Genomic DNA, 25,958 nt, shown 5'->3' with positions numbered 1-25,958 from the left:
TTAATAGCCAAAGCCTCGAAAAAATTCATAACACTATATATATATAAATTTATACATACATTTCCAATTTATTAAATACTGACATATATGAATATTTTTTTAAACTCATCCACTTCCAACAAAGTTACACCACTATTAAGTTATGAGTTACTAGAAAACAAAAAGATGTAGGTAAAAAATGGTAGGTTGTATGATTAAGGATGACATAAAAATGGGTGCGAAGTTTGAGGTATTGTTGATGTGTTAGGAAAAAAACAAGATTATTAAAAAAATTTTATAGCGTGAGACTAATACAACAAAAGGATATGACCTTGTTAAATAAAAAGCCAAGCGAGAAAAAAGAAAGAGATGCAACCTTACAATAATGGGAGAGTGGCTCAAGCTCCGCAGAAAAAAGCTTGCCTTTGAGACCTTGTCTGAGAGTGAGAGCGCTGTAATAGCTGTTGCAGTAAACAACTTTTTTTTGGAGCTTTTTCGGAGTTAAAATCCACAAGAGACTACTAAAGCTGTTACAAAAGAGAGATCAGATTGATTGGATTGGCTGTTTGTTCTTAGCAATCAAAAAGTTTTTTTGATTGCTAACTCTTAGCAATCAAAAAGTTTTTTTGATTGCTAAAAGTTGAGTTGTCGACAAAAAGAGCCTTCGAGAATGACTTAAATACTGCTGTTAGTAAGAAATGATTTAATATTCAGAATATCTTTATGTAAAGAAACTAATAGAGAAGACTAATTGGAAGATAGTTGGAGTGGCCAGTGTGTTTTCTAGAATTTGTAATAATTTAAACCACTTATTTAGTAATTAATAATAGTTTAAAGAGAATTGAAGAGAATTTAGGATAACACTTTTGTGAGACTATGGAAATGTTGCCTGAAACTATAGAAGAGTTTAATTGAGAATTGACTTGAAAATTGGAAGCCGAAGTCATTTAGATGTCTAGTGATGGGTTAACCTGTTTAACTTAATTGGTAGAAAGAGTATGGTCTTTAGATTCAAGAGTCAAATTAGAGGAAAAGCAAATATTCTGGGGAGAAGTAATAAGATCAGACCCAAAAACTAGAGATGAAACATTAGACTTACTTTAGTTAATGACTCTGTGAAGATTTTCCCAAAGTGTCTAAAACCTAACATCTGAGATAAGAGACACGATTTAGTAAACTGAAAATAACTTAACTTAGCATCAGACAGAAACTTTTTACATTGGGTCTTGTAATAATAAAAAGACATTTCTTCTGATGAGAGTTGTTCTTGTAAAAAAGATTTAAAAAATGATTACGGTTTGATATAGCAACTGCACAAGAAGATAAAAAACCCAGAGCAGAATAAGACATAACTTTATACCAACAAGTGAGAATAAAAGCTTTCATACCTGCTTGGATCCACAAGATTAGGTCAAAAGCACATTTATGGATTTATAATATGGATATATATGGGATATAAAAATGTTTGCTTTTTATTTAGATGGCAGCAAACAACACCTATATATATTTATATCAACTTTAATATTTATATGGTAAAGTATTATTAAGTATTATTAAATAGAAGATGAAATGGATATGTGGTATGGCTTTAACAAGACAAGAAAAGGAGTCATGATCTTAGATTAGTACAAACATTTTGTTGAAGATTGTTTGTCAGAAGAGATTAAAGTGGTTTGGTTATCAGCATGTAGAGAGGTAGCAGCAGAAGTAGCAGAAGAAAAGAGTTAGAGGTAAGAAAACTTAGACTGCATTACATATGATAAAAATGAGTTTTAGTTATATTTGAGAAACAAAAGGGGAAGACTTAAGGGGAAGACTAAAGCTTGATGATGATTGTAATCATGATGTTTATATATAAATATATATAAATATACATATATAAATTATAACAAATTTCAATAAAAATTTATACTTTAGGATGAACTAATGTTTATGCAGCCCTGGCCACAAACCCGACCCTACCAATTTTTTATCAAACTTGGCCCCAGCCAAATTTCACCCTGGTCACTCACTAGTTGTAACCACAATTACAAGTACTCATATTTAGTTGTCTTATTTTTTTAAAAGTCATATTTAGTTGTCTTAATTTTTTTTGAACTTCATATTTCAAATATGATTTTTTATTAAAAACTTATAAGTTTTTTTTTTATATATGTATATAGCATTTAGTTTATATATATTAGCATTTATTTTATATATTTAAATAATATATTTGATTATTCATTTTTATATATTAATTACTTTTATATATAATCTAACATTTAATTGAGCAATAGTTTTTTAGCACTTTTTAACTTATTATTGTGGGAAAAGGAGCAATGACTTTTAGTTTTAATGTTGTTGTGGTGAAAATATTACTTTTCTTAAATAATAATGCTTTTTTATGAAGTATATATATAATGATATATGATAAAGACGCTTTTTCATGAAATATTTATATAAAGAGATGTATAGGGTTTTTCAATAATAATATTTCGAGTGTTGAAAAAATGGTTAAACGCATGCATGCATATTGCATTTGTTTATTAAATTTTTAAGCTGATTCGGGGTTTGTTTTTTTGTAAATTTTTTGCTAAACATTTGCATGTTTGTTGATTTCAAACATGCAAATGTTTAGCATAAAATTTAACCTCAAACAGTTTTATGTCTACAATGTTTTGTAGACTATATTTTTTTCAAATTACGAGGGCTGTTTTTATGAAAAACATGAAATTTTTCAATCTTGACATGTTTCGTAGTTGACATATTACATTTTCAAAAGATAAAATTAGAATTTAAAACTCTGGAATATAAAATCAAAATTTGAAGACATTACGGAGAAATATTAACAGACAAATAGAATTGTTACAAACAAATAAAAATTATAATACAAATTATGATACCGTAAGTAGCATAAAAATAATAAACAAAATAAACTAGATTGACAAATTTATACTATAATGAGCAGTTAGTTTATTTAAAGATGGATTTTCCCATTTAATATGGAGTGTTTCTTTAATTTTCTATTCGTTTTTGTTAGGACTGTTATCCCAAATTTTAAAACAATTATAGTTAGTTAGATTTTTACAATTAATGGATGCAATTAAATGCTTGTAAACATTAGATTTTTGTCACTTGTAAAGTGCTCATAAATCCTTGTTGCTAAATGTCTAGAGGTTTCTTCAATAAAACTGGTATTACAGCCAGCACAAGAAAATTTGTAAACAACATTGGATTTGAGCAGCTTAGGAAGTGGATCTTTTATGCATAAACTATTTTATAATTTGTTGGTTGTGAAAATTAATTATGACATCTTACAAAACTTTTTAAGGATTTCATTAATTTTAGATATAGTAAAATTTGAGTAAAATCCAATAAATGGAAGTTTGTAATATCTTATATTAGGATAAATACTATTTATAACAGATCTATACTATTTATAACAGTTGGAGTTAACTTTTTATTAACCAATAATTTAATTTCAGGGTCAATTATTTTTGGTGGACATTAGCTATTTTTTAAAACAATAGATAGATTTTTATGTCCTTATCAAATCCAAGCAATGTGTTGATTTTATATGTTCTATCAATCAAACAACGTATAAGACTAATTTTATAACAATAGGGAACAAAACTGGAAATTTTTTTGTAAAAGAACCGTATATGTTTTTTTGTGATAAATTGATGTGGAAAGCAAACTTATTGATAAGAACATCTAAAAATGCAATTTGATTATCTTGATATATATATATATATATATATATATATATTTATATATATATATATATATATATATATATATATATATATATATATATATATATATATATATACATACATACATTATATATATATATATATATATATATATATATATATATATATATATATATATATATATATATAATATATATACATTCATTATATATATATATATATATATATACACACATATATATATGCCGGATTTTTAACTAAATAAAAAAATTTATAATTATTTATTCTTCATATCTAATTAATACCTGCCCAAACCTTCAGTTGATTAATATACTGAAACCACACTTACTTTTGTCAATTACATGAGATTAATCTGTTTTAAACTGCAGTAGTTTAGCTTTAAAAGCAAAACACAATACCTTAAAACCCTCTGTGAGCTGAACAACATTGTTATAATCGGCCTCACTCATGAAAGGTTCAACAGATTTCAAATGCTAAACAAATACAACATATTTTATTGTTAATAATATTAACAAGAACATAATTGTAAATAATTATTTAATACAGTTAATACTTATAAAAACTTAACAAATTTTGACAGAATTCAGTTACAGAATTCTGTCTAAATTATTTTGTCTATATAACTGAATTACTGAAATATTTTAATTATATATATATATATATTTTAACTATATATATATATATATATATATATATATATATATATATATATATATATATATATATATATATATATATATATTTGTTAAATTTGATTAAAACGGCTGCGTATAAACATTTTGTTTTAAATATATTTCGATGTAAGTATATATTTATTTACACAATATTTCGCTGACCTTTTGTAACGTTTTTTATTACACCTGATGATGCTGACCGAAAAAGGTCAGCGAAATATTGTGTAAATAAATATATACTTACATCGAAATATATTTAAAACAAAATGTTTATACGCAGCCGTTTTAATCAAATTTAACAAATATTAATATATCGTATAACAAGAATATGATTTTAAAAGATATATATATATATATATATATATATATATATATATATATATAATATATATATATATATATATATATACACACACAAACACAGCATTGTTTGCACTAATTTTTAATATAATTAAAAATTATATAAAACACACAAAACTCTAAAATCAACTGTGATATTGACTGTGTTATACATGTGCTGTTTGCAGCTATAACACACTCAGTGTCCATTAATCAGGTAAAAGGGTTGAATTGTAACTTACAATTTCTACTTTCAAATCCCACAGTTGTGAATTTTCACAATAAAATTTTACTTAGTGCTTTTGGTTAGTTTATTTGGGAGCATGTAAGATTAAATTTAATATAGATGAACTTGGTACGATCTTTATCACTTTGCACTTTTTAAACATAAGAAATACTACGAAAGATTATATTAACATAGAATACTGATTTTTTTAATAATTATTTTTAATTTCCAAAATTGTTTTATTACTATTATTTTGTTGTCAAATAAATATTACCAGCAGATTTCTTGACAATTAGATTTGGTTTTAAATAGTATTAGACCTCCAGATGGCTATACACTGCTAGTCATGTTACTGTGAAGATAATGGCTTATTTTTGTTTAAAGATGTTGTTGTGCATTTATTATTAAATTTAATATTTGTGTTAGTGCAGTGTTTTCATAGTTTCTAAAGAGTTTTAATATATTATGGATAAATATATTTAACATTCTTTGCAAATGTTTATCTGTAAAGAATTTAATAAATGTAAAAACCTAAAATATGTTCTGAAACTAAATATAGAAACTTCTTAACAATCAAATATTTAGCTTAAAAGTTTAAATAATATTGTTAGAAGATTTTTTAAACAAAAACTACAAAACACAACTTTTTTTATGAAAAAAATATTAGTTTAAAACATTTTATGCATCAATTTTAGATGCTAAGAACAAATAGTATAACCAATTAAAAAATAGAATTCAAACCTGCTGTTAAAAACTAAAACTAAACTAAAAGTGCTAAGAAAAAAGCTCAAACAATAATTAAAAACTAATATAAAAGTGCTGAGGAACAACCTTAAGCAAAAACTAAAACTAATTAAAAAGTACTTAGGAAAACCCTCAAACTAAAATGGGTTTGTCCATAACTTTCACCATGCAAATTTTGACCATTTTTGACCCCCTCGTCACAACATCATAACTCTTTAGTAACAAATCCTGTATGAGTCGTCACAATCACTTACCTCTCCCCCCCCCCTAGAGCATGACATAATTTATGGACAACCCAAACTATAAAAAATTGAAATGCAAATATGGAACCAGAAGCCAAGTCAAAGAGAGAAAAAAAACACACACACCTTAAAAAGCCAGATCAAACAAATAGGATTTTTAATACAATATAATATCACTAAATTATTATTTTTTGGAAATAACGGGCACCTTATAGAACATTAAACGAAATTTTCAATAAACTATATTATTAAATATAAAAATATAAACTATTCATTTATTCTACTCTGTCATTTAACATCCAACAAGATTTTTTTAAATTTTTAGTTAAATAAAATTTCAATATTTTAAATAATAATATGTTAAATATTCTAAAACAGAACTTTGAAAAGAACTTTTACGAGATCATTGTAAAGTTAGTATTTTCATAAACTATTTTTATAAACTTTTTATGTGTTGTAGTATTAAAAAATAATATCAAAGTAAATTTAACAAATAAAAAAAAAATTTAAATATAACTAAAGTATTTGAAATAAAAAACAAACTCGTTGCAGTGTATCCTCTAAAGATGGAACTGGTAGTTTGGGAAGAGAATTTTGAAAGCTATACAGTCCTGGATTAAATCCACTCAGAACTTTGATAGAAACCTAAAATTGAAAATCATATTGCAACTAACAAATATTGAGCTATTATTAACTATTTCATGTCATAATTTATGCTAACTTTAATATTTTATATTACTTTTTATATTATTTTATATTAATACATATATTAATATTATAATACAGCATTAAAATTTATATAAAATTACCAAAATAAAAAGATAAAATAAAATTTTTACCAGCCAAAGCTTGTTCATAATCGTTAATTTACCTCTGAAAAATAAATTTTATAATAAATTATTACAAAACTTTAAAAAAAAAAAAATTAATACTTATTGACAAACAATATTTTCTTTTTAAAATTGATTTTGATCACACAATTATATTTACCAAAACTAAGGTTTTGGAACTTATGCGCACATAGGCGAATATATGCGCATATCATTCAAAAGTTATGTGCATTATATGCATATGATGCACATACAAATTTAACAGATGAATGGTATTCATCAAAAAATCATAAAAATAAATTAAAATATTTATTAATAAAATTAATCATAGACAATACAACAAAAAATTATTTCTTTTAATTTAAAGTCACCAGCATTTCATTTAAAAAAATTTTTCTTCATTGTTTGACAATATTTAATTAATTTCATTAAATTAATTAAATATTGTCAAACAATGATGAAAATTTTTTTTAAATCAAATGCAGGTGACTTTAAATTAAAAGAAATAATTTTTTGTTGTATTTTCTATGATTAATTTTATTAATAAATATTTTAAATTATTTTTATCATTTTTTGATGAATTTCTATATCACAAAACTTAACAATTTAATTTATTTTTGTATTACATTTGCTCATATATAATTTCTTCACACTAAAACTCGCTGAGAACTACTCCTTCCTCTAAAATGCAGTCATTTTTGACAATGGAGCATCGTCTTTTTTTAATCTTCTAATGATTTTAAAAGGATATTCAATATCTTTCATGAGTTTTTCCGAACTATCCAAGAAAGCATTTGATTTAATTAGCGTCAAAACAGGGGCCAAATTTGTATTTGGAGCAAAATCTTTCCTTTCTTTTCCAAAAAAGTTCCTCAGTGTAGTTAACACTTTAGAAAGTAAACTTTGTCTGCAAGCTGATATTATTAACATAGTCAATATGGCTCATGCAAATTAACATCAAAAAATGTAAAACTATGCATATCAACCAATCCAGATCTGTCCCTTGCATCTATTTCATTGAAGATAACAACTCCAATAGCGGAGTCAAAAGAATCCGGTTAGATACAACAACATTGGAAAAAGACTGGTGTTCAACTCTCTTTATTTAAAAAAAGATATTAATGAAATTGAAAAAATACAATGTTGTGCCACAAAAATACCTCATGAATTAAAGCACCTTGATTACATGACAAGATGTGCTAATCTAGGATTAACTAAGTGACAGAAGAAAGCGCGGTGACCTTCTCCAAAAATTCAAAATTAAAAACAAAACTGATTTAATCAACTGGCATACTGACCCAATATTCATCCCTCCCACCTATGGTCATCTCTAACACTTTTATTATAAAATAGATAGCAATTGCCTAGTTCAATTTAAATTTTTTATTATTCGGGTTGAGGAATGCTTTGCCAGATGGAAAAGTAAGTCTTTAAATCTCTCAAATTTATTTCATATTGCAGATCATAAGTCAAGGACTTAGAATATACAATATGAAAATCCTGGGTTGATCCTGGGACTTGCAATCCCTGGTTTTAAAAAGGATACTCAGATAAAGTTAAAAAAAACTGATAAAATATCATATGAATCTAGAGGTTTTGAAACTATTACTTTTTTCCAGTAAAAGTTTTTTGTTAAAGGTTTCCAAGTATTTTTAAGTATTTTAATATCTTACAATTTTACCATGTTAACCTTGTTTATCTTGCTGATATATAATACATTTTTTGCATTTGTAATTTTATATGCTACTTTTTGTTTATATCTCAAATATTTATACTACATATAATGTTTATGGACTATATCTCAAATATTATTTTACTCTTATTCATTTTCTCTCAGCTGATTTTTGTTACCATGTTAAATATATCTTCCAAGTTTCATGTGAAAATAACTAATAGATTTTGAGAAGTAATTTCACAGTTGTTTAATTATTTTAATATTTTTTTATTTGGGTAATCAAGGCAAAGATTTTTAAGTTTGAAAGCTTGAAGAAAATTTAATAATGTATTTAAAATCTTTTATTCATTTTTTATGTAAAAATGATAGTTTACTTTAGATCCAATCAAATTTTCTTGATTGGATCCAAACATATTTCTTGAAATCCAAACATATTTCTTGAGTGATCAATATAAAATGGAAACTAACTTTACTTCTTCTCTGAAAAATAATTCCAGACAAAAAAAAGTTCGAAAACAAAACCATTTATATTATATCAAATATCAAATCAAAGCAATCAAAATATTTTAGCTGGTACTGATAAAACGAACATTCAACAAATTACTCTAGACAATCATAAAAAAAACCCTATAAAATAAAAAAAAAATTATTTTTATAATAAAATTTTTTTTTTTTTTTCGACAAACATTTATATTTGTCATATTTGATAAACGTCTTTTTATTTTAATTCTAAAAAAAATTAAAAAAAATAAAATGTTTTAATTAAGTTTTGAATAAAATAAAAAAAAAATAAAAAAAAAAGCAAAACAAACATTTTAATTAAATTTTAGATAAAAATGATTAAAATTTTTTTGTTATAATTTTGTTATAAAAGTTATAAAAGTGAAAAAATAAAAGTTTAAATTTTAAGTAAAATAGTAAAAACAAAAACGCAAAATGAATGTTTGTAATGTAGGAAGAAAATTACTTATGAAAAAAAGATTAATTTAAAATGTTAAAAGCTTTTCTTTAATATTCATTTTTAAAACAAATTAATTTAATTTTATAAAATTAAATATTTTATAGAAGAAAAAAAAAGCATTTGTCGCAACTTAAAAAATGCTCATAAGAATGTGAACACTTAATTAAGATAAATATCTTGGTTAAAAGACAGTCTAAATTTAGTGAAAAATTTTTGAATTAAAAAAAAAAAGTTACGCGTGTTAATGAAAACTGCTCCAGATTGTTTTAGCTAGTTTTTTTTTATATCTTTAAAACATAAAATATTGTTATTTGGTGTAAAATAAATATTCCATAATAAACTTAAAACATTAATGGTGAAATGCTGCGTTAGTTTTTTCAAACTTTAAGGCAAACGTCGACATTTGAGTATAATAAAGTCGGCGAACCTGATGTTTTTGTATTTTGCCAATTTTGTGTAATCAACACTTACACCAGCACAAGTATTTATTATACTTAGCTAAAGATTTTCAAAAAATAACGATTAATAGAGAAAAAACGCTTTAAGAAAAATCGCTTTTCTTGCATCAGTTTATGTAGATATTAGGCATGTTTGCATGCTTACAGCAAGTGAAGAAAAGGTTTGTTTCTTACAACTTTATTTATATAGTTTTTTAAAATGCATTCAAAATCATATAAATATTTTCAATTCATATTCAAAAGCATATAAATATTTTCTTAGACAGCTGCAGCTAAGTGTCTTTGAAAAATTAATTACAAACTGATTTAATTAAAAAATAAAAACAAGAGCTTTTATTAGGAACTAGTAAGTGACCAGGGCCCCAGCTAAAAATGAGACTTTGTGTAAACCTGGCCTTGGTAAAAATTTAGCAGGGGTTGATAGCTGGGGTTAGATAAAAATTTATAACACTTTATATATCATAATTTTATATTTACATTTACTATTTATTAAATACTGACATATTTTTTTTATATATATTTTTAAAACCTAATTTACTTCCAACAAGGTTGCAAGCAACCACTATTAAGTTAAGAGTTACTTTAAAATAGAGAATAGGGTTAAAAAGCTAGGAAATGGTTAACTGAAGACTTAAAAAGTTGTGGGTTGTATATAAAAGGTAAACATGAAGATAGGTAAGAGTTAAAAGGACATATTAGAAAAAAACGTTGTATCGAACAATGCTTGTTAGAGAAGATTAAAGTGATTTAATTATCAGCATGTAGAGCTTCAGGTAACAGCTTCAGGAATAAATGGTAAAGGTAGAATTAAGAAAACTTGAAAAGAGTGCCTAATATATTGTATGAATGAGCTTTAGTTAAGGAAAGAAAATGCTCTAGATTGTTTATATTAGAGAAACAGAATAAATATGGAAGGCTAAAGCCTGATGATGATGATAATGATGATGATCATAATGATGACAGCAATGATGATTATGATAATCATCTTGATCATAATGATTTTTATATATGCATATATATAAAAAATATAACATGCATTTTGAATAAAAAAAATTTTTTTAAGATATATAAATGTTTATGCAGCCTTGGTCACAAATCTGGCCCTAGCCATATTTTATCAAATCCGGCCCCAATCAAATTTCAACCCTGCTCGATTACTATTATAAACTTAATAAAATCAGTAATATTGTGCAACTCTTTTGCAGTTCGTGTTGCTGACTCTGATAGATAATATAAGGAGAGTAATTCTCTAGCTGCAAAAGCAAAAAACAAACTTATTTATGACGTGTGAACAAGAAATTGAAATTATTTTTTCTTAAGAACAAACTCAGATCCAACTTGAAAACAGAGTTTTAAAGTTGAATCTGAGTATCACATGACCCCAGACTATTGTAGTTGCTTTACATGATAAAGTATACATTAGATTCATATTTTCTTACAATTTTATAATTTAACATGTAGTTTATGAGGCTAATGTCAAACAAATTATTTAACTAAATCTTTTTTATGATGATGTGATTGTACATAATTGTAATAGAATTATTTACAAAGCCTAGTTTGAAATTTATAAAAAAATTATTTTTTACATAAATAAAATATTATTACTATAAGATATAAGAAATTTTGAAAAGTTTTTAAGAGACCTAAAATTTAATAAATCGATGCAAAAAATAACATAATTTCAACTTTCACTTTGACAAAAAGCTGTTGTTGGTGAATAATTATAAAAATTAGCTCATCTGAGATATTTCACTAACTTATTTATGGGTGTTTACCAATAATTCCATTCATGAAGTTAATCTTAAGCCATTTCATAACATTGGGAAACATTTAATGTCGTGTTACGCGCAAGTCATTCTACAAAATGAATATGGACTTAATAAAATACCTTTAATAAATTTATTATTCTAATATAATACTTGCTGGTTTATTTAAATTCTCTTTTGCATACACCCAGACTTGACAGTGAGAAATATAAAACGTAAAATTTTTTGCACTATCTGTGTTAATTATACTGACTTCATTTAAAATGTCCCACTGCTGTGCAGCATGAATAAAATGTTCAGCGCATGTTTTAGCAAAATGTCTCTCTTGTGTCTTCATTACAGTAAAATAAAAATATCCATTTCAGGGCTCAAAATTAAGTGATCACAAATTGCGATATCTGGAAATGCTAATCTTTAAACTTTTAGCTTTTTCAAAACCATAAATTCTTTTTTTAATTATTAAACTCAATAGCTGTTATTCAATAAAAAATATTTATATTGATATTGAATTATGACAAAATCTCATTATATTATTACTATTATTTTTATTATTATTAAAAATTATGATTTAAACTTTAATATTTTGATTCATTTTATAAATGATCAGATAAAACTAGAAAAAGAAAGCATGATAAAGTGCGATGTAATTAATAAAAAACAACTGCTTATCACAACAATCTAAAGGAATTTAGCGATGATCAAATATTTTATATAAAAGAAATCGTGAAATAAGATATAAAATATTTTTATATCTTATTAAAATCTTAATCAATATTTTCTTATAAATTTAAATGGTCAAAAGAGTTAATTTAAATTCTTAAGTTAATTTAATTTCTTAAGTTAAGTTCTTTAAATTAAGTTAAGTTAAGTTCTTTAAATTCTTAAGTTAAGTTAATTTAAACTCTTTTGCAGATATGTTCACAAAATATACAAAATTAAAGACAGATATACAAAATTAGAGACAGAAGAGTTTAAAAATATATTATTACTAAATTAAACTTCTACAGGTTTTTTAAAACAAAATAAGACATCTGTAATAACTAATTTTAAAATAAATCTTTTTTATTCTTTTATTTATTATCAATTAATTTAAAACATTAAAATTTTTAAAAATAAATAATTCCTCAAACTATTCCCCAAAACAAAAATTTATTTTAATGTTTCATACAGTGCCCAAATAAATGAAGCATAATTTTTAATTGGCTGATTTTTAAATTACTGCGCAACTTTTTCCGACCTTTAGTAATTATTATTTTTTTCCTATAACTTTATTTCCTATTTATAATCCTTTAATTACCTGAAGTTTAAACAAACAATATTTAAAAATATGTAAGCTTTGACTGTTATTATTTTTGCAGCAGTAAATTTATTGTTTTGTTTGATCATTAATTTTTGCAATAAGATAAATTGACCATTTCATTAAAACAGTGCTCACGGTTTTTAATACTAACAAATATTTATATACAAATAAACAAGAAATATATCCGGATATTGCAATTGGCAATCCCTTAATTCGAGCCTTGAATTTAAGATTTCAGTACCTTTTTAAATATTTATAATTTCTCTCTTCAACTCTTCATCAGATTTATTTACTTCTTGCCATCTGAGCAACTCATTAATTGGTCAAATCAAAATAATAATTATGCTAATGATTGATTGACAGAAATTTTTTTATCAATATATTAAGACATGTGATTTATGTTAACTCTTTTAATTAGTTAAAACATTTCATAATATAGTGATTTAAAAGTGAATTTTACCTTAAATATAGAGTAATTCCATGTCGATTGAACCATGCCATGTCACCATACATCTCAGATTTTGCTGATTTTTATACAGTTGAGAGTACTTAGTAAAACAAGAAATTCTTGAAAATTTTAGCCTCTAGCTCCAAGAGGATCCTGAAATATGATCATTTTACTTTCAACTGATCTTGGCCAGGCCCCTCTTGTCCTCTCAGAACTGAGACCTTTGTTTAAAGGTTCCAAGTCACATAGCTTTAAAAATATTTGATATTTTGACTTAAAAATTTGTACCTGACTATTTTCAGGGTTGAAGAATCCAATGAAATAATCAAAAATATAAAAAAATATTTTTAAGTACCTGTAATTATCAATTTAAATCAATTTAGGCAATTTTTTATACACCTGATTTTGATGCTAAAGAAACCCACGTGGCCTTGATGGTATTAAAAAAAAATATTTTACACATTATTCTAAATTTTATGATCTTTCAGAAAACATAAGAATTTTGATCTGCAAGTATATGGACTTCCATATATGGATAAGGGGGCACAGGCCCCACTTTTTTGTAGCGGAATCTTGCAATACATTTTCCACTACCTTTCAGATTAGCTAGAGCTATGAAAGTTTCTGTATTTTTTTAGTGTCAATAAACGAGAGAAAGAATTAAAAAAGAGCCCAAGAAACTAGGGGAGGGGGCTGGGGGCATGTGCCCCACTTTTTTGAGCAGAATCTTGAGATGAATTTTTCACTATCTTCCAGACAGGTCCCAGCTGCAGCTCTGAAACTTTCAACATTTGTGTAGTCCTGATGAACATGCGTTAAAATTATTTCAGGTCAGATGACCAGATAGTCCATGGGGCTGGGGCACCTGGGACCATGCCCCACTTTTTTTCTCAAAAAATTTTTTTTTTTTCTTTAAAACTTATTTAAGATAATTTTAAAACTATCATCTTCAAATTTTTTTTTAGATTTTCATTTTTAACAATGTTAAACATTTCATATGTTTAACAATGTTATCAATGTTTCCCAAAAATTTGGGAAACATTGATAACATTGCTTCCCAAATTTTTGTGATTTATATTTGTTCCATTTGGTTTTGATCATTCTATGTTCAATAATCTTTTAAAAATGTTTTAAGAAGCTTAATGTTTATAAAAATTTTGATTTGCATGTATAAGATTAAAAACAGTCTAAAGTAATGATTTTAACAGTATTTTATTTTGTATAATTTAAAATTTGAATTAAAAAAGAAAAATATATTTTGCTAATTCTAAAATGGTAACAGCAAGTTGTTAACAGAAACAAAAAACATCCTGTCATTACACTAGTATAGAAGAAATTTGTTACCTATTAAAGTCATTATTAACATTTCTAACATTAACAAATTGAGTATAATTAAACTTTGTGAAAAGGAAACTTTTTTTTTGTCAAAGTAAGATAAAAGAAATCAATCACTGTTTAGTTTTGTATTACCATGGTGATTGCTTAAGTTGCTTTCATTAAATTAATTACTATTGGTTTCTCATTTTTAAATTAATCTCAAATTGTTTTTAGTGTTACAGTAAGAATGGATTCATGTGATTTTGGAAAAAAGTTAAATGATACTTGTCATAAACTAAGTTATTGTAGAAAGATTGATTTAAAGAAATTTGATTGCTATAGAGAAGATGCCAGAGAAAACAGTAGGTAGAAAACAACACATGCAAAAGCGCCTTATTTTATGTAATCTTAAAGAACTTTATGTTTCTTTTAAAACTAAATATCCTCAAGAAGTTATTGGATTTTCTAAGTTTTGCAGTTTAAGACCAAAATGGTGTATAACTGTTGGAGCATCAGGCACTCATTCTGTTTGTGTATGTACCCTCCACCAAAATGCAATACTCTTGACCAATGCTATACAAATAAAATGTACTTACAAAGATCTTATGACAAAAGTTGTTTGTGATGTTACAAGTAATGAGTGTATGGTTCATCGATGTCCGAACTGTCCAGGTATAGTTTCTTTAAAGAAGTTTCTGGATGCACAACTAATTGACAATGACGAGGAGGTGTCATTCAATCAGTGGCAGAAAAAAGACAGAACAACATTGATCTATAAGACAACAACAATGGAAGAATACAAATTGATGTTATCAAAGGCAATAAACAAGTTAACAGCTCATTCCTACATTGCAAAATGTCAAGCAAGATATCTAAAGCAACAAAAGGAAAATTTAGCAAAAGGCTGCTGTATTGTCTTAGGTGACTTTGCAGAAAACTTTACTTTTGTGATTCAAGATGAAATCCAAAGTTACCATTGGTGCAAAAGTCAATGCACATTGCACCCCGTTGCCCTCTATTTATTAAACGAAAATGACCAACTTGAAGAAAAATCGTTTTGCTTCATGTCAGAAGATAATGAGCATGACACTGGTTTTGTGTATGAAGTTCAAACACAAATAGTTAACTATTTAAAAGAATATCATCCTAAAATTTCAAAGATTCTTTATTTTTCTGATGGTTGTGCTGCACAGTATAAAAATCACAAAAACCTTTACAATATCTGTCTCCATAAAAATGATTTTGACATTGATGCAGAGTGGACATTTTTTGCTACAAGCCATGGTAAGTCACTATGTGATGGTATTGGTGGCACTGTAAAACGATTAACTACAAATGCAAGTCTACAAAGGCCCATAAATGACCAGATATTGAATTGTAACAAAATGTTTGACTACTGTACTAACAATATTAAAGGGATTATTGGTTTTAAGATTGAAAAAGAAAGACTGACAGAATTGCGCACCACTTTGAAAACACGTTTTGAGCTAAGTAAAACAATTCCTGGAACTAGGAGCTATCATCAATTTAAACCAGAATCTATAGATACTATTAGCTTTAAACGAACAAGTGAAGATGTTCATATAACAGGCATTTTTCTTTTTCTGGAATTCAAAGTTCTCAAAATGATCAGCAAAATAACATTGATGCCTTGAAATTGGGTGAATTCATTATGTGTAAATATGATGTGTTTGATTGGATTGGTATGATCAATGAAATTGATAATATAGAGCAAGATGTTATGGTAACACTCATGCACCCGGACGGTCCTTTTAATAATTTTTTCTGGCCATCTAGAGTAGATGAGTGTTGGGTGAAAACTACCAACATAACTTGTATAATTGATGCACCTGTAACAACAAATGGACATTTTTATACTTTGACCATCGATGCATCTAAGCTAATCTTAACATTATCTTGACTTTCTTTTTTTTGTATTTTATTTTGTAAAAAATGAAGTAAAACAGAACAAGTATAAAGCAATAACAATTTTTGAATACAATATTTTCAAAGTTATCTTAAATTTAAGACACATTTATGTGTTTTAAAAAAAAAAAAAAATTTTTTGAGAAAAAAAGTGGGGCACGGTCCCAGGTGCCCCAGCCCCATGGACCATCTGGTTGTCTGACTTGAAACAATTTTAACGCATGTTCATCAGGACTACACAAATGCTGAAAGTTTCAGAGCTGCAGCTTGTCTGGAAGATAGTGAAAAACTCATCTCAAGATTCTGCTCAAAAAAGTGGGGCACATGCCCCCAGCCCCCTCCCCTAGTTTCTTGGGCTCTTTTTTAATTCTTTCTCTCGTTTATTGACACTAAAAAAATACAGAAATTTTTATAGCTCTAGCTAGTCTGAAAGGTAGTGGAAAATGTATTGCAAGATTCCGCTACAAAAAAGTGGGACCTGTGCCCCCTTATCCATATATGGAAGTCCATATACTTGCAGATCAAAATTCTTATGTTTTCTGAAAGATCATAAAATTTAGAATAATGTGTAAAATATTTTTTTTTTAATACCATCAAGGCCACGTGGGTTTCTTTAGCATCAAAATCAGGTGTATAAAAAATTGCCTAAATTGATTTAAATTGATAATTACAGGTACTTAAAAATATTTTTTTATATTTTTGATTATTTCATTGGATTCTTCAACCCTGAAAATAGTCAGGTACAAATTTTTAAGTCAAAATATCAAATATTTTTAAAGCTATGTGACTTGGAACCTTTAAACAAAGGTCTCAGTTCTGAGAGGACAAGAGGGGCCTGGCCAAGATCAGTTGAAAGTAAAATGATCATATTTCAGGATCCTCTTGGAGCTAGAGGCTAAAATTTTCAAGAATTTCTTGTTTTACTAAGTACTCTCAACTGTATAAAAATCAGCAAAATCTGAGACGTATGGTGACATTTTTGAAATTTTCTGGCTCAATTGACATGGAATTACCCTATAACAATAACATAAGTTCACACAAAAGTTTCGAAATGATTGAACTATTTTATAATTTGATTATTATTATAAATAACAATTCGATTATTACACAAATTTAAAACAATATAAAGTAAACAAACAAAACTATAAAAAAACATAATAAAAATACAAAATAATTCTTTTAATATAATAATATAAATTATAATAATGATAATAGGCAACAATAAGCAAAAAAATATAGAGATTTAGCTTCATTAAATGAAAGAAAAATTAAGTAAAGCTTGTGAAGCTAATAAAAAAGCAGCAAAAACTCATGATGAATTAAAAGAATAAAGAAAAAAAGTCTTATAATAATAATAATAATCTTATAATAATAATCTTATAAATAGCAAAAAACATTTGCAAAAAAATATAATTTTTACCGTGCTAAAATGTAGGAAAAAAACTTTTTAATTTAAATTTAACTAAAGATTGACAGGTCTGTTTTAAAATAATTCTTGTGCAGACCTGTCAATTTTTAATTTACTGAACTAATAATTTATATAAAAAGTTTATTTTCTCTTTTTAATATGGTAAAAAATTATATTTTTTTACAAATGTTTTTCCTTTATTTTATTTTGTCTGCACCTGACACTGGTGAATGATCTTAATTATTTTATTATAAACTTCATTCATTTCTCATCTTCATTGTGAATGAAAATGTCATTGTATATAAAAATTTCTACAATTGCTTTATTAACAAGTTAGAGAGTGATAAATCAGGTCACTCTCCTACTTGTTAATAAAGACTTTAGTAATTAAACTTTGACCAGTTGGATACTTGTAAAGTTAAGGTAATAGTTTATAGATCTTATGCTGCAGTTTTTATCGTTTGCTAGTTATTAGTGTGCGCTCTACTTAATGAGTTTTTGTTATTATGTTTTTGTTATGGTTTTGTTTCTCGATTTTTATTCAGACTTTGTTCTTTTATTCTTCAGTTTTATCAGTTGTATAATTGTATTTTTGTTGAGTTTATTCCAGATATAATCAAACCAATAATTTGCAAGCAATGCAAAATATGGCAGAAAAACAACCTTTGCAACCATCAGTATGAAAATTTTGGGGTGAGTCATCAATGAAAACACCCAAAAAAGTCCTTTGGAGGGGTGATAATATGAACCCTTGGGATACTATTGCAAGTGGTTTTAAAATCAACCATTACCGTCTGAGAAAGAAATTTCAGTTTTAATATTTTTATAGTAAAAATGCTCATACTATGAATTTTTTTCAAAGAGTTTTATGAAGTAAAAACATTTTTATAAGCTTATACTGATTTTTTATTGTAAATATAGAATAAATAACAACAAACATTCTCAAAATTTCTAACTCCAACAAAAAAATTGCTTTTTCTTCTACAAAACTAGAACCCACCACATCTCTAATGTTAAACATCAGTATTGTTTTGATTTCTTGTTAATCCACACCAATTTTTATTAATTAAAAAAAACCATTTTTTTAAGTTCATCGTTTTTATTCTAGTATTCAAACTAAAATTAATAAAATTTTGTTTTTGAGGAACTAAAAAAAAATACATTTAAAATGCCCAATTATGCTAAAACTCATGCTGAGTGTCAAAACACAGTTTGCATTCTCTGCATGTCAAAATATGATCGAAGTATAACACCTTTCTTGATAAGCAGATTGGCAAAACACTCTCCAAAACCATTAGACTTTAATGATGATCATCTTCCAAATGGAATGTGCAAAAATTGTTGCTTCATTCTTCAAAAATTTGATGAGGCAAAAAATATCACAGCCATTTCCCAAATTGTATGATTTCAGTTCAATTGCTGTGAAGCCATCAACAAGAAATTCTCCTGCATGTGACTGTATTATTTGCCAAATTGGTAAGTCTAAGGGCAAAAATTAATCTCCTTTGTCCAGCAGTACTACTCAAGGTAAATCATCTAAAGTTGAAAAGATGCACAAAATGCCTCACTGTAAATGGGCCAGATTTATCAGATAAGTGCACCCCTGGAACTAGAAGTTCAAACCTGATTGCACTTGCAAAAACAGACACAAAAAGTGCAGAAATTCTTGCATCTTTTGTTTTGGGAACCCAGGATGCATCTCCAAATGGCACAGTGCAACTGTGCAAATCAAGTGGGAGACCTAAATTACTACTTAAACTTGGTAAGTGTTTTTTCACTGTTTTTTGCCCAACATATTGCTTTTCATTAGGTACATTTTATTCTATTAAATATCCCTTTTAAATTTCAGGCAAAGCTACTCCAACACAACCGTTTATGGATCCTCTCCCAACTGAAAGCCTTGTGACAGTTCAACTTAACAATGGTTTGTCCAGCAACCAGATGAGACAACTTGCTTTAACTCTTAACTCTGCAGACCAACAAAAAATTGTTGAGCCATATTTTGGTAGAAAATTTGCAGAGGAAGGAAAGTTACTCAAAGATCACTTTTGTGTCACTAAAATTAAATGTTCTGACATTGACCACCTTAGAGATGTTGTTCATTGTAATGATACTGGGAGCTTTCTTCAATTTATAGTACCAGGAAGATCTTTCTCCAAGCAACATCTAATTAAAATTGGACTTGATGGTGGAGGTGACTTTCTTAAGATGAGTCTGGGCATTATCAAGATAGCCACAGAACCAACCAGTCCTGTCCTTAAGACTCCTAAGTTTTACAGTTCTTCCTTCAAAAATTCTGGAGTAAAGAAACAGCTGATTATAGCAATCTCTGAAGAAATGCCAGAAAACTATGAGAACATTAAAAATCTGTTGAAACTCACCAATACTGGTGCTTTTTCCTTTTTCTTGTCTTGTGACATGAAAGTTGCTAACATTCTTTGTGGACTTCAGCCTCATGCTAGCAAACATCCTTGCTGTTGGTGTGATGCAGACTCTTCAAACCTTGGAAAATGTGGTGCATTAAGAACTTTTGGAAGCATCATATAGGCTCACCAAGCTTTTGTTGCTGAAGAAAGTAATGTAAAGGGTGCTAAATGCTTTGGAAATGTCATCAACATGCCCTTGCTTAATATTTCAGATGAAACACTCATTCTAAAAGCAATACCACCAATGGAACTTCACCTACTGATGGGTGTGGTCAACTACCTTTTCAAGAGTTTGAGCAAAGTTTGGCCAAAGGTCAAAGAATAGCCAGAGGTTTTAAACATTCCCCTCCAACTCTTTCATGGAGGACATTTCCATGGAAATCATTGTCAAAGGCTGTTGAAAAATATTGATATTCTTCAGCAAAAAGATGAAGCAGCAGCTGTAAGTACAGCATTTTCCTATGTTTAAGCAAGTTAGTTACTGCATGTTTTAGAACCCATCTGGATGAAAATTTTCAAGAATACATTGAGAACTTCAAAGCTGCATACCTCGCTCTTCCAGTCTCAATCACTCCAAAGGTCAACACTGTGTTTTTTTACGTGGCCCAGTTCATCTCTCTGAGTCATCAAAGTTTTGGAATATACAGTGAACAAGCCACTGAAGCTCTTCATGCAAACTTCAAGCCACAATGGCAACAATTCAAGAGACATGCACTTCACCCAGAACATGGACTGCAACTACTTAACTGTGTTGTAGACTGCAAACATGTATTAAAGTCAAAATCAAAACATATAAGAGTGGAAAACATGATTTTATTAGAATTCAGATGTTTTAGCTATATAATTAAATCCATTATGATATTAAGAGAATCAAATTGTGAAATTATACAGAAATTTGCTTTGTTGTTCTTGCTTTTTCAGTTGTTTTGTTAGAAAATACACATTTTTGAAAAAAAAAACTCAGAATTGGATGAATTAATAGCTTTTTAGTACTAAAAGATAGTTTTGAAACTTAGCCAGTATTGAGAAAAACAAAAATGCTAATTTCTCTCACGAACAGTAATCATTGATTTTAAAACCACTTGTTATGATATCCTATGGGTATGTACTACCATCCCTCCAAAGGGTTTTTTCGTTGATGACTCACCCCAAAATTTTCAAACCGTGTCATTCAAGCATCTTGACATTTGCTTAAAAAATTTCGCAATGAATGTAGCAATTTTGCAAGATCTATTTGAGTATTAATATAGTCTAATTAAAATAATAGCATAAAATAACATTTTTTATTGCACTTCTTTAGTTGATTCATTTTTCTTGTGCTTTGTCAATTAAATTAAACTTTAAAAATTTAACCGTGATCTCTAAGGTATAAAGATATAGTGACAATTATTATCATCCATTCAACTTACTATCATACTCTTTTATGAACTCCTAATTGATTTCTATTCTTTTCGGAAGTTAGGAGAAAATATATGTCAAGTTGATGTGATATGTAAGTTAAAATTTGAGGTAATCTAATTTTTTAATTTCTAAGAGACTTAATACAAATAGATTTTTTAAGATTTTGGTATGTATACTTCTTATATAATATAGGCGTAATATATTCTTATGTAATATAGGCGTTATATATTCTTATATAATATAGGCATGTATAAAAGAAAGCGTTATATGAATTAAAAAAAAAATCTTTTTTACATTTTTTTATGAATAGAACCAATAGAAGGCTATTAAATGCAGTATTGTTTTATATATCAGATTTATTGCTGTAAAATATATTCAAATGTATTAAATATAGCGCATTATAAAAACAAAAATAAAATATGAAGAAATCATAAAGTATTATTTTTATCATACAGGAATATAAATTATTTATAAACCCTACAAATAATTTAAATTATTTATAAATATTCATTTTAAATAAATTAGCCTAAAATATCTTCAATTTCAAAATCGAACGCAGTTTCTTCACTTTCACTTGTATCACTTTCACAATATTAAATTATTAAATCAACTGCCGCCCTTTTCAAAAAAAAAACCCAGGTAGTTAACGCAGAAGTATTCAGGAAAATATGCACTACTTTAAACAACTTTAAAGTATGACAAACTAGTTTATCAATCAATTGAGCTAAATGTGTGATAATTATCAAAAAAGAAATTGTTTTTACTATCTAACAGTTCTTATTGTATAAGTTTACAAACTTCCAAAGAATACTGAAAACCTGGACTATTATGTTAAATTCTTTAAAAAAAATGCAGAATAATATGAAACAGTAAATACTTTCTTAAAACTTTTCAAATATGAGAATGCCAGTTTTTCCAATGAGGCTTTTCTCTTTATCTTTTTAACCACGCAATGAGGTATTCTAAATCTTTATAATCTGTCAATACCTGCTTAAGCAGTAATAAGAACGAAAACTTTGCTTAATCAGCTTAATCAGTAATAAGATCGAAAGCTTTTTAATGATTGACTTATTTTTAAATTAGTATTAAATTATGTTATTTTTAAATTAGTAGGTCAAGTAATATATTTAATTCATGCATTTTAATAATAACACAATTCAAGTCCTTTGTATTAAAGTATATCCTTTGTAAAGTGTAAGTGTAAGTCCTTTGTATTTAAAGTATATTATTCTGTAATTTAAAAAAATATATATACTTAGTTAATTAATTGTATTTAATAAAAAATTAATACACGATGATGACTCTAGAAGACCATGCTCTTCTCAAAGGTCATAATGTTAAACTCTTCTTAAAGTTAGTGTTTATTTCCAAAACCCTTGCATCTCACACAGTCAACTCTATGTTGCATGTTAAAGAACAAGATCGTTTAATATCTTATTTTAATTTTAAAGGAAATCTGTTTGCTTTTATAATATAAAAAACCAGGTTATTTGATTGTTTGTTTTTTTAAAGTTGTTAAACAAATATTACAAAAATAAGGTTGTATTTGTTAAGTTTCTAATTTATATATTTTTCTTAATTTATATAATTAATTATATTTATATGCTATTTATTATGTGTTTACATGTGTTAAAGTTATATGAGTTTATATTTTGTAAGTGCGTAAATATCTTTTATATATGAAGTGTTTCTATGTTTGTGATATAATGTTATGTGTTTATAGTTTGTAAGTGGTTATTATGCTGTTTGCATGGTTTTAAATTGTTGTGACTTGGCTTAATTTACAGCAAGAGTATTGACCTTGCTAACCAGATGGTGTACTTTGCTATAATGTGACTTGACTTTGTTGATAGCAAGAATGTTGTCCTTGCCAGTAGAGTGGTGTACTGTCATGATGAAACATATAAATTAAATCTGTTTGTAACTAGTGTATTCATAAAATGTGTTAAAAAAGTATTGTTAAATAAATGTGTTTAAAAGAAATGTTAAAAAGATATATAGTTTTATAATATCTATAATTTCTTTAATATTTATAATTTTATATTTTGTCAATAATTAATAATAAATACTAATAATAATATTTTGTCAATAATTAATAATAAATACCTTAAATAGAGATATAGAGGTAAAATATAATTAGAGGTAGAATATAATTAGATTATTATATTATGCTCTGTTTTATTTCTTACACTTTATTTTAGATAAGTTTAAAAAAGAAAACTAAAAGTTCAACTTTTGTTATATTCATTTTTACACACTCCTTTGATGCTTAATTATGATAATTTAAGAAGTGAAATTATTAGACTTCATCGAAATGAAAGAAACCAGTCTAGGCGAACTGAGATAAATCGTCGTCGAAATAAAAGAGATCAGCCCAGGCAAGCTGAAATAAATTGTAATCAATTAAACACATAATGAGTTATAATTCCTCTTTATCTTTTGCTTCCTTTGCCACCGAATAAGCTCCTCCCTAAAATAATGGCCCTTTCTGTTTTAGGATCTGTGAGGAAATTTTGCATTGTGCTGGAATTTTAAGGCCTGCAGAAGGTGTTATGCTAAAATATTGTCAGTTATACAGTGGTGTGCAAAACAATAGGTAATAATAAGGATAATGCATTTATTACATCATATTTATAAATATGCTTGACATAAACACAGGAATCCCACATATATTTCTAACCTTACTATGAAATTTGTTGAATTAAAATGAAAATATTTATTTTTTTAGAAGAAATAAAAAAAAAGGATAAAAAATAAAATAAAAATGGGACGTAACATACATTGTTCGGAAGATAAAAGAAATTTAATCAAAATTTTACAAAACCAGAGTAAAACTTTGAAAGAAATTTCAAACTTAATGGACTGTTCAATTAATATAGTATGCAATGCAATTTTAAAAAAAATACACCCGAAACACGTGGTTGAAGTGGAAAACATCTAGAAGAGATGACAAAAATATTGTTCTTTATTCCAAAAGAAATCCTTTTGCAATGTCAATAGAAATAAAAACTACTCTTGGCTTGCAAATTGATGCTTCGACAGTTGAAAAAAGGCTTACTCAAATATGTTAAAGCCAAAGTACCAAAGAAGCGTCCATTTTTATCACCAAATAACATAAAAAACAGGAAAGATTTTGCTAGGAAACACAAGGGCTGGCCATCTTCAAAATGGCGAAATATTCTTTGGTCAGATGAGACCAAAATTAAGTTGTTTGGGTCAGATGCACTGAAAAAATAGGTCAGAAGACCAAAAAAAAAATATATTATGGAGTAGGTCCCCTTTTTTGGATCAAAGAAAATATGAACAAATAAATAAATTTTCTTTGTTCATTTTTCTAAAAAAATTTAGATATACTGCAGGATGTTATGCTACCCTTTGCAGAAGAAAAGCTACCTTTAATTTGGGTCTATCAACAAGATAATTACCTAAAGCATACAGCAAAGGTAGTAAAAAATTGGTTTCATAACGAGAAAATTCGGATTTTGATGTGGCCAGCCCAATCACCAGACATAAATCCGATAGAAAATCTCTGGGCACACGTTTAAAAATTTATTAGGAAAACTTCCTAAGATCAAAAATAAAGATGAGCATTGGAAAAACATTAAATACATTTGGAAAAACATTCCAATAAGTACATGTCAAAAATTAATTGATACCATGCCAAAAAGATGTGCAGCGATAATTGCGAATAAAGAGTATAAAACCAAATATTAATAAACAATAAGTAAACTAAATTTTTACTTATTATTGTTCATTATTTCCAAGAAAATATGTACTTAATTTTAATTTACATATTTTTTTGCACAGTAGATATTTTTAAAAATAATCTAATTATATAGGCTAGTAAACAAATTTTGTTTTTTAATTGTTTCCTAGAAATATTAGTTAATAATTGAATTAATTGTAGAATAACTAATTAAATAAATTAGATAACTATCAAGTACTTATTTTTTACGAAAAGTCAAATTATTTAACAAATAACTATTATTTTGCACACCACTGTATATCTATGATCCAAATGCAGCAGAGTCATTCAGAATGAAGCAACCTGATAATGATGGTTTTATACATGAGCTAATGTAACTCTTGCAAACTTTAATTAATCAAGAAAACCCATTTGCT

General features: G+C 26.6%; 1 protein-coding gene across 1 annotated transcript in view; it reads right to left on the bottom strand.

Annotated features, from left to right (window-relative positions):
* Nucleotides 1-25,958, bottom strand: part of LOC100212546 (carnitine O-palmitoyltransferase 1, liver isoform) — an 81,394-nt gene that overhangs the window by 37,811 nt on the left and 17,625 nt on the right. The window contains exons 4-6 of the mRNA XM_065812564.1: nucleotides 6,760-6,793; nucleotides 6,464-6,565; nucleotides 4,094-4,168 (exon numbers count right to left, since the gene is read on the bottom strand). Of these exons, the coding sequence (XP_065668636.1) occupies nucleotides 4,094-4,168; nucleotides 6,464-6,565; nucleotides 6,760-6,793 (211 nt within the window). The remainder of the gene's footprint in view (nucleotides 1-4,093; nucleotides 4,169-6,463; nucleotides 6,566-6,759; nucleotides 6,794-25,958) is intronic.

This window comes from Hydra vulgaris, chromosome 12, assembly GCF_038396675.1.
Source record: "Hydra vulgaris chromosome 12, alternate assembly HydraT2T_AEP".
In the NCBI taxonomy this organism is placed as follows: Eukaryota; Metazoa; Cnidaria; class Hydrozoa; order Anthoathecata; family Hydridae; genus Hydra; species Hydra vulgaris.
The sequence above is the reverse complement of the archived record's forward strand: the minus strand, read 5'-3'. Positions and strand labels throughout refer to the sequence as shown.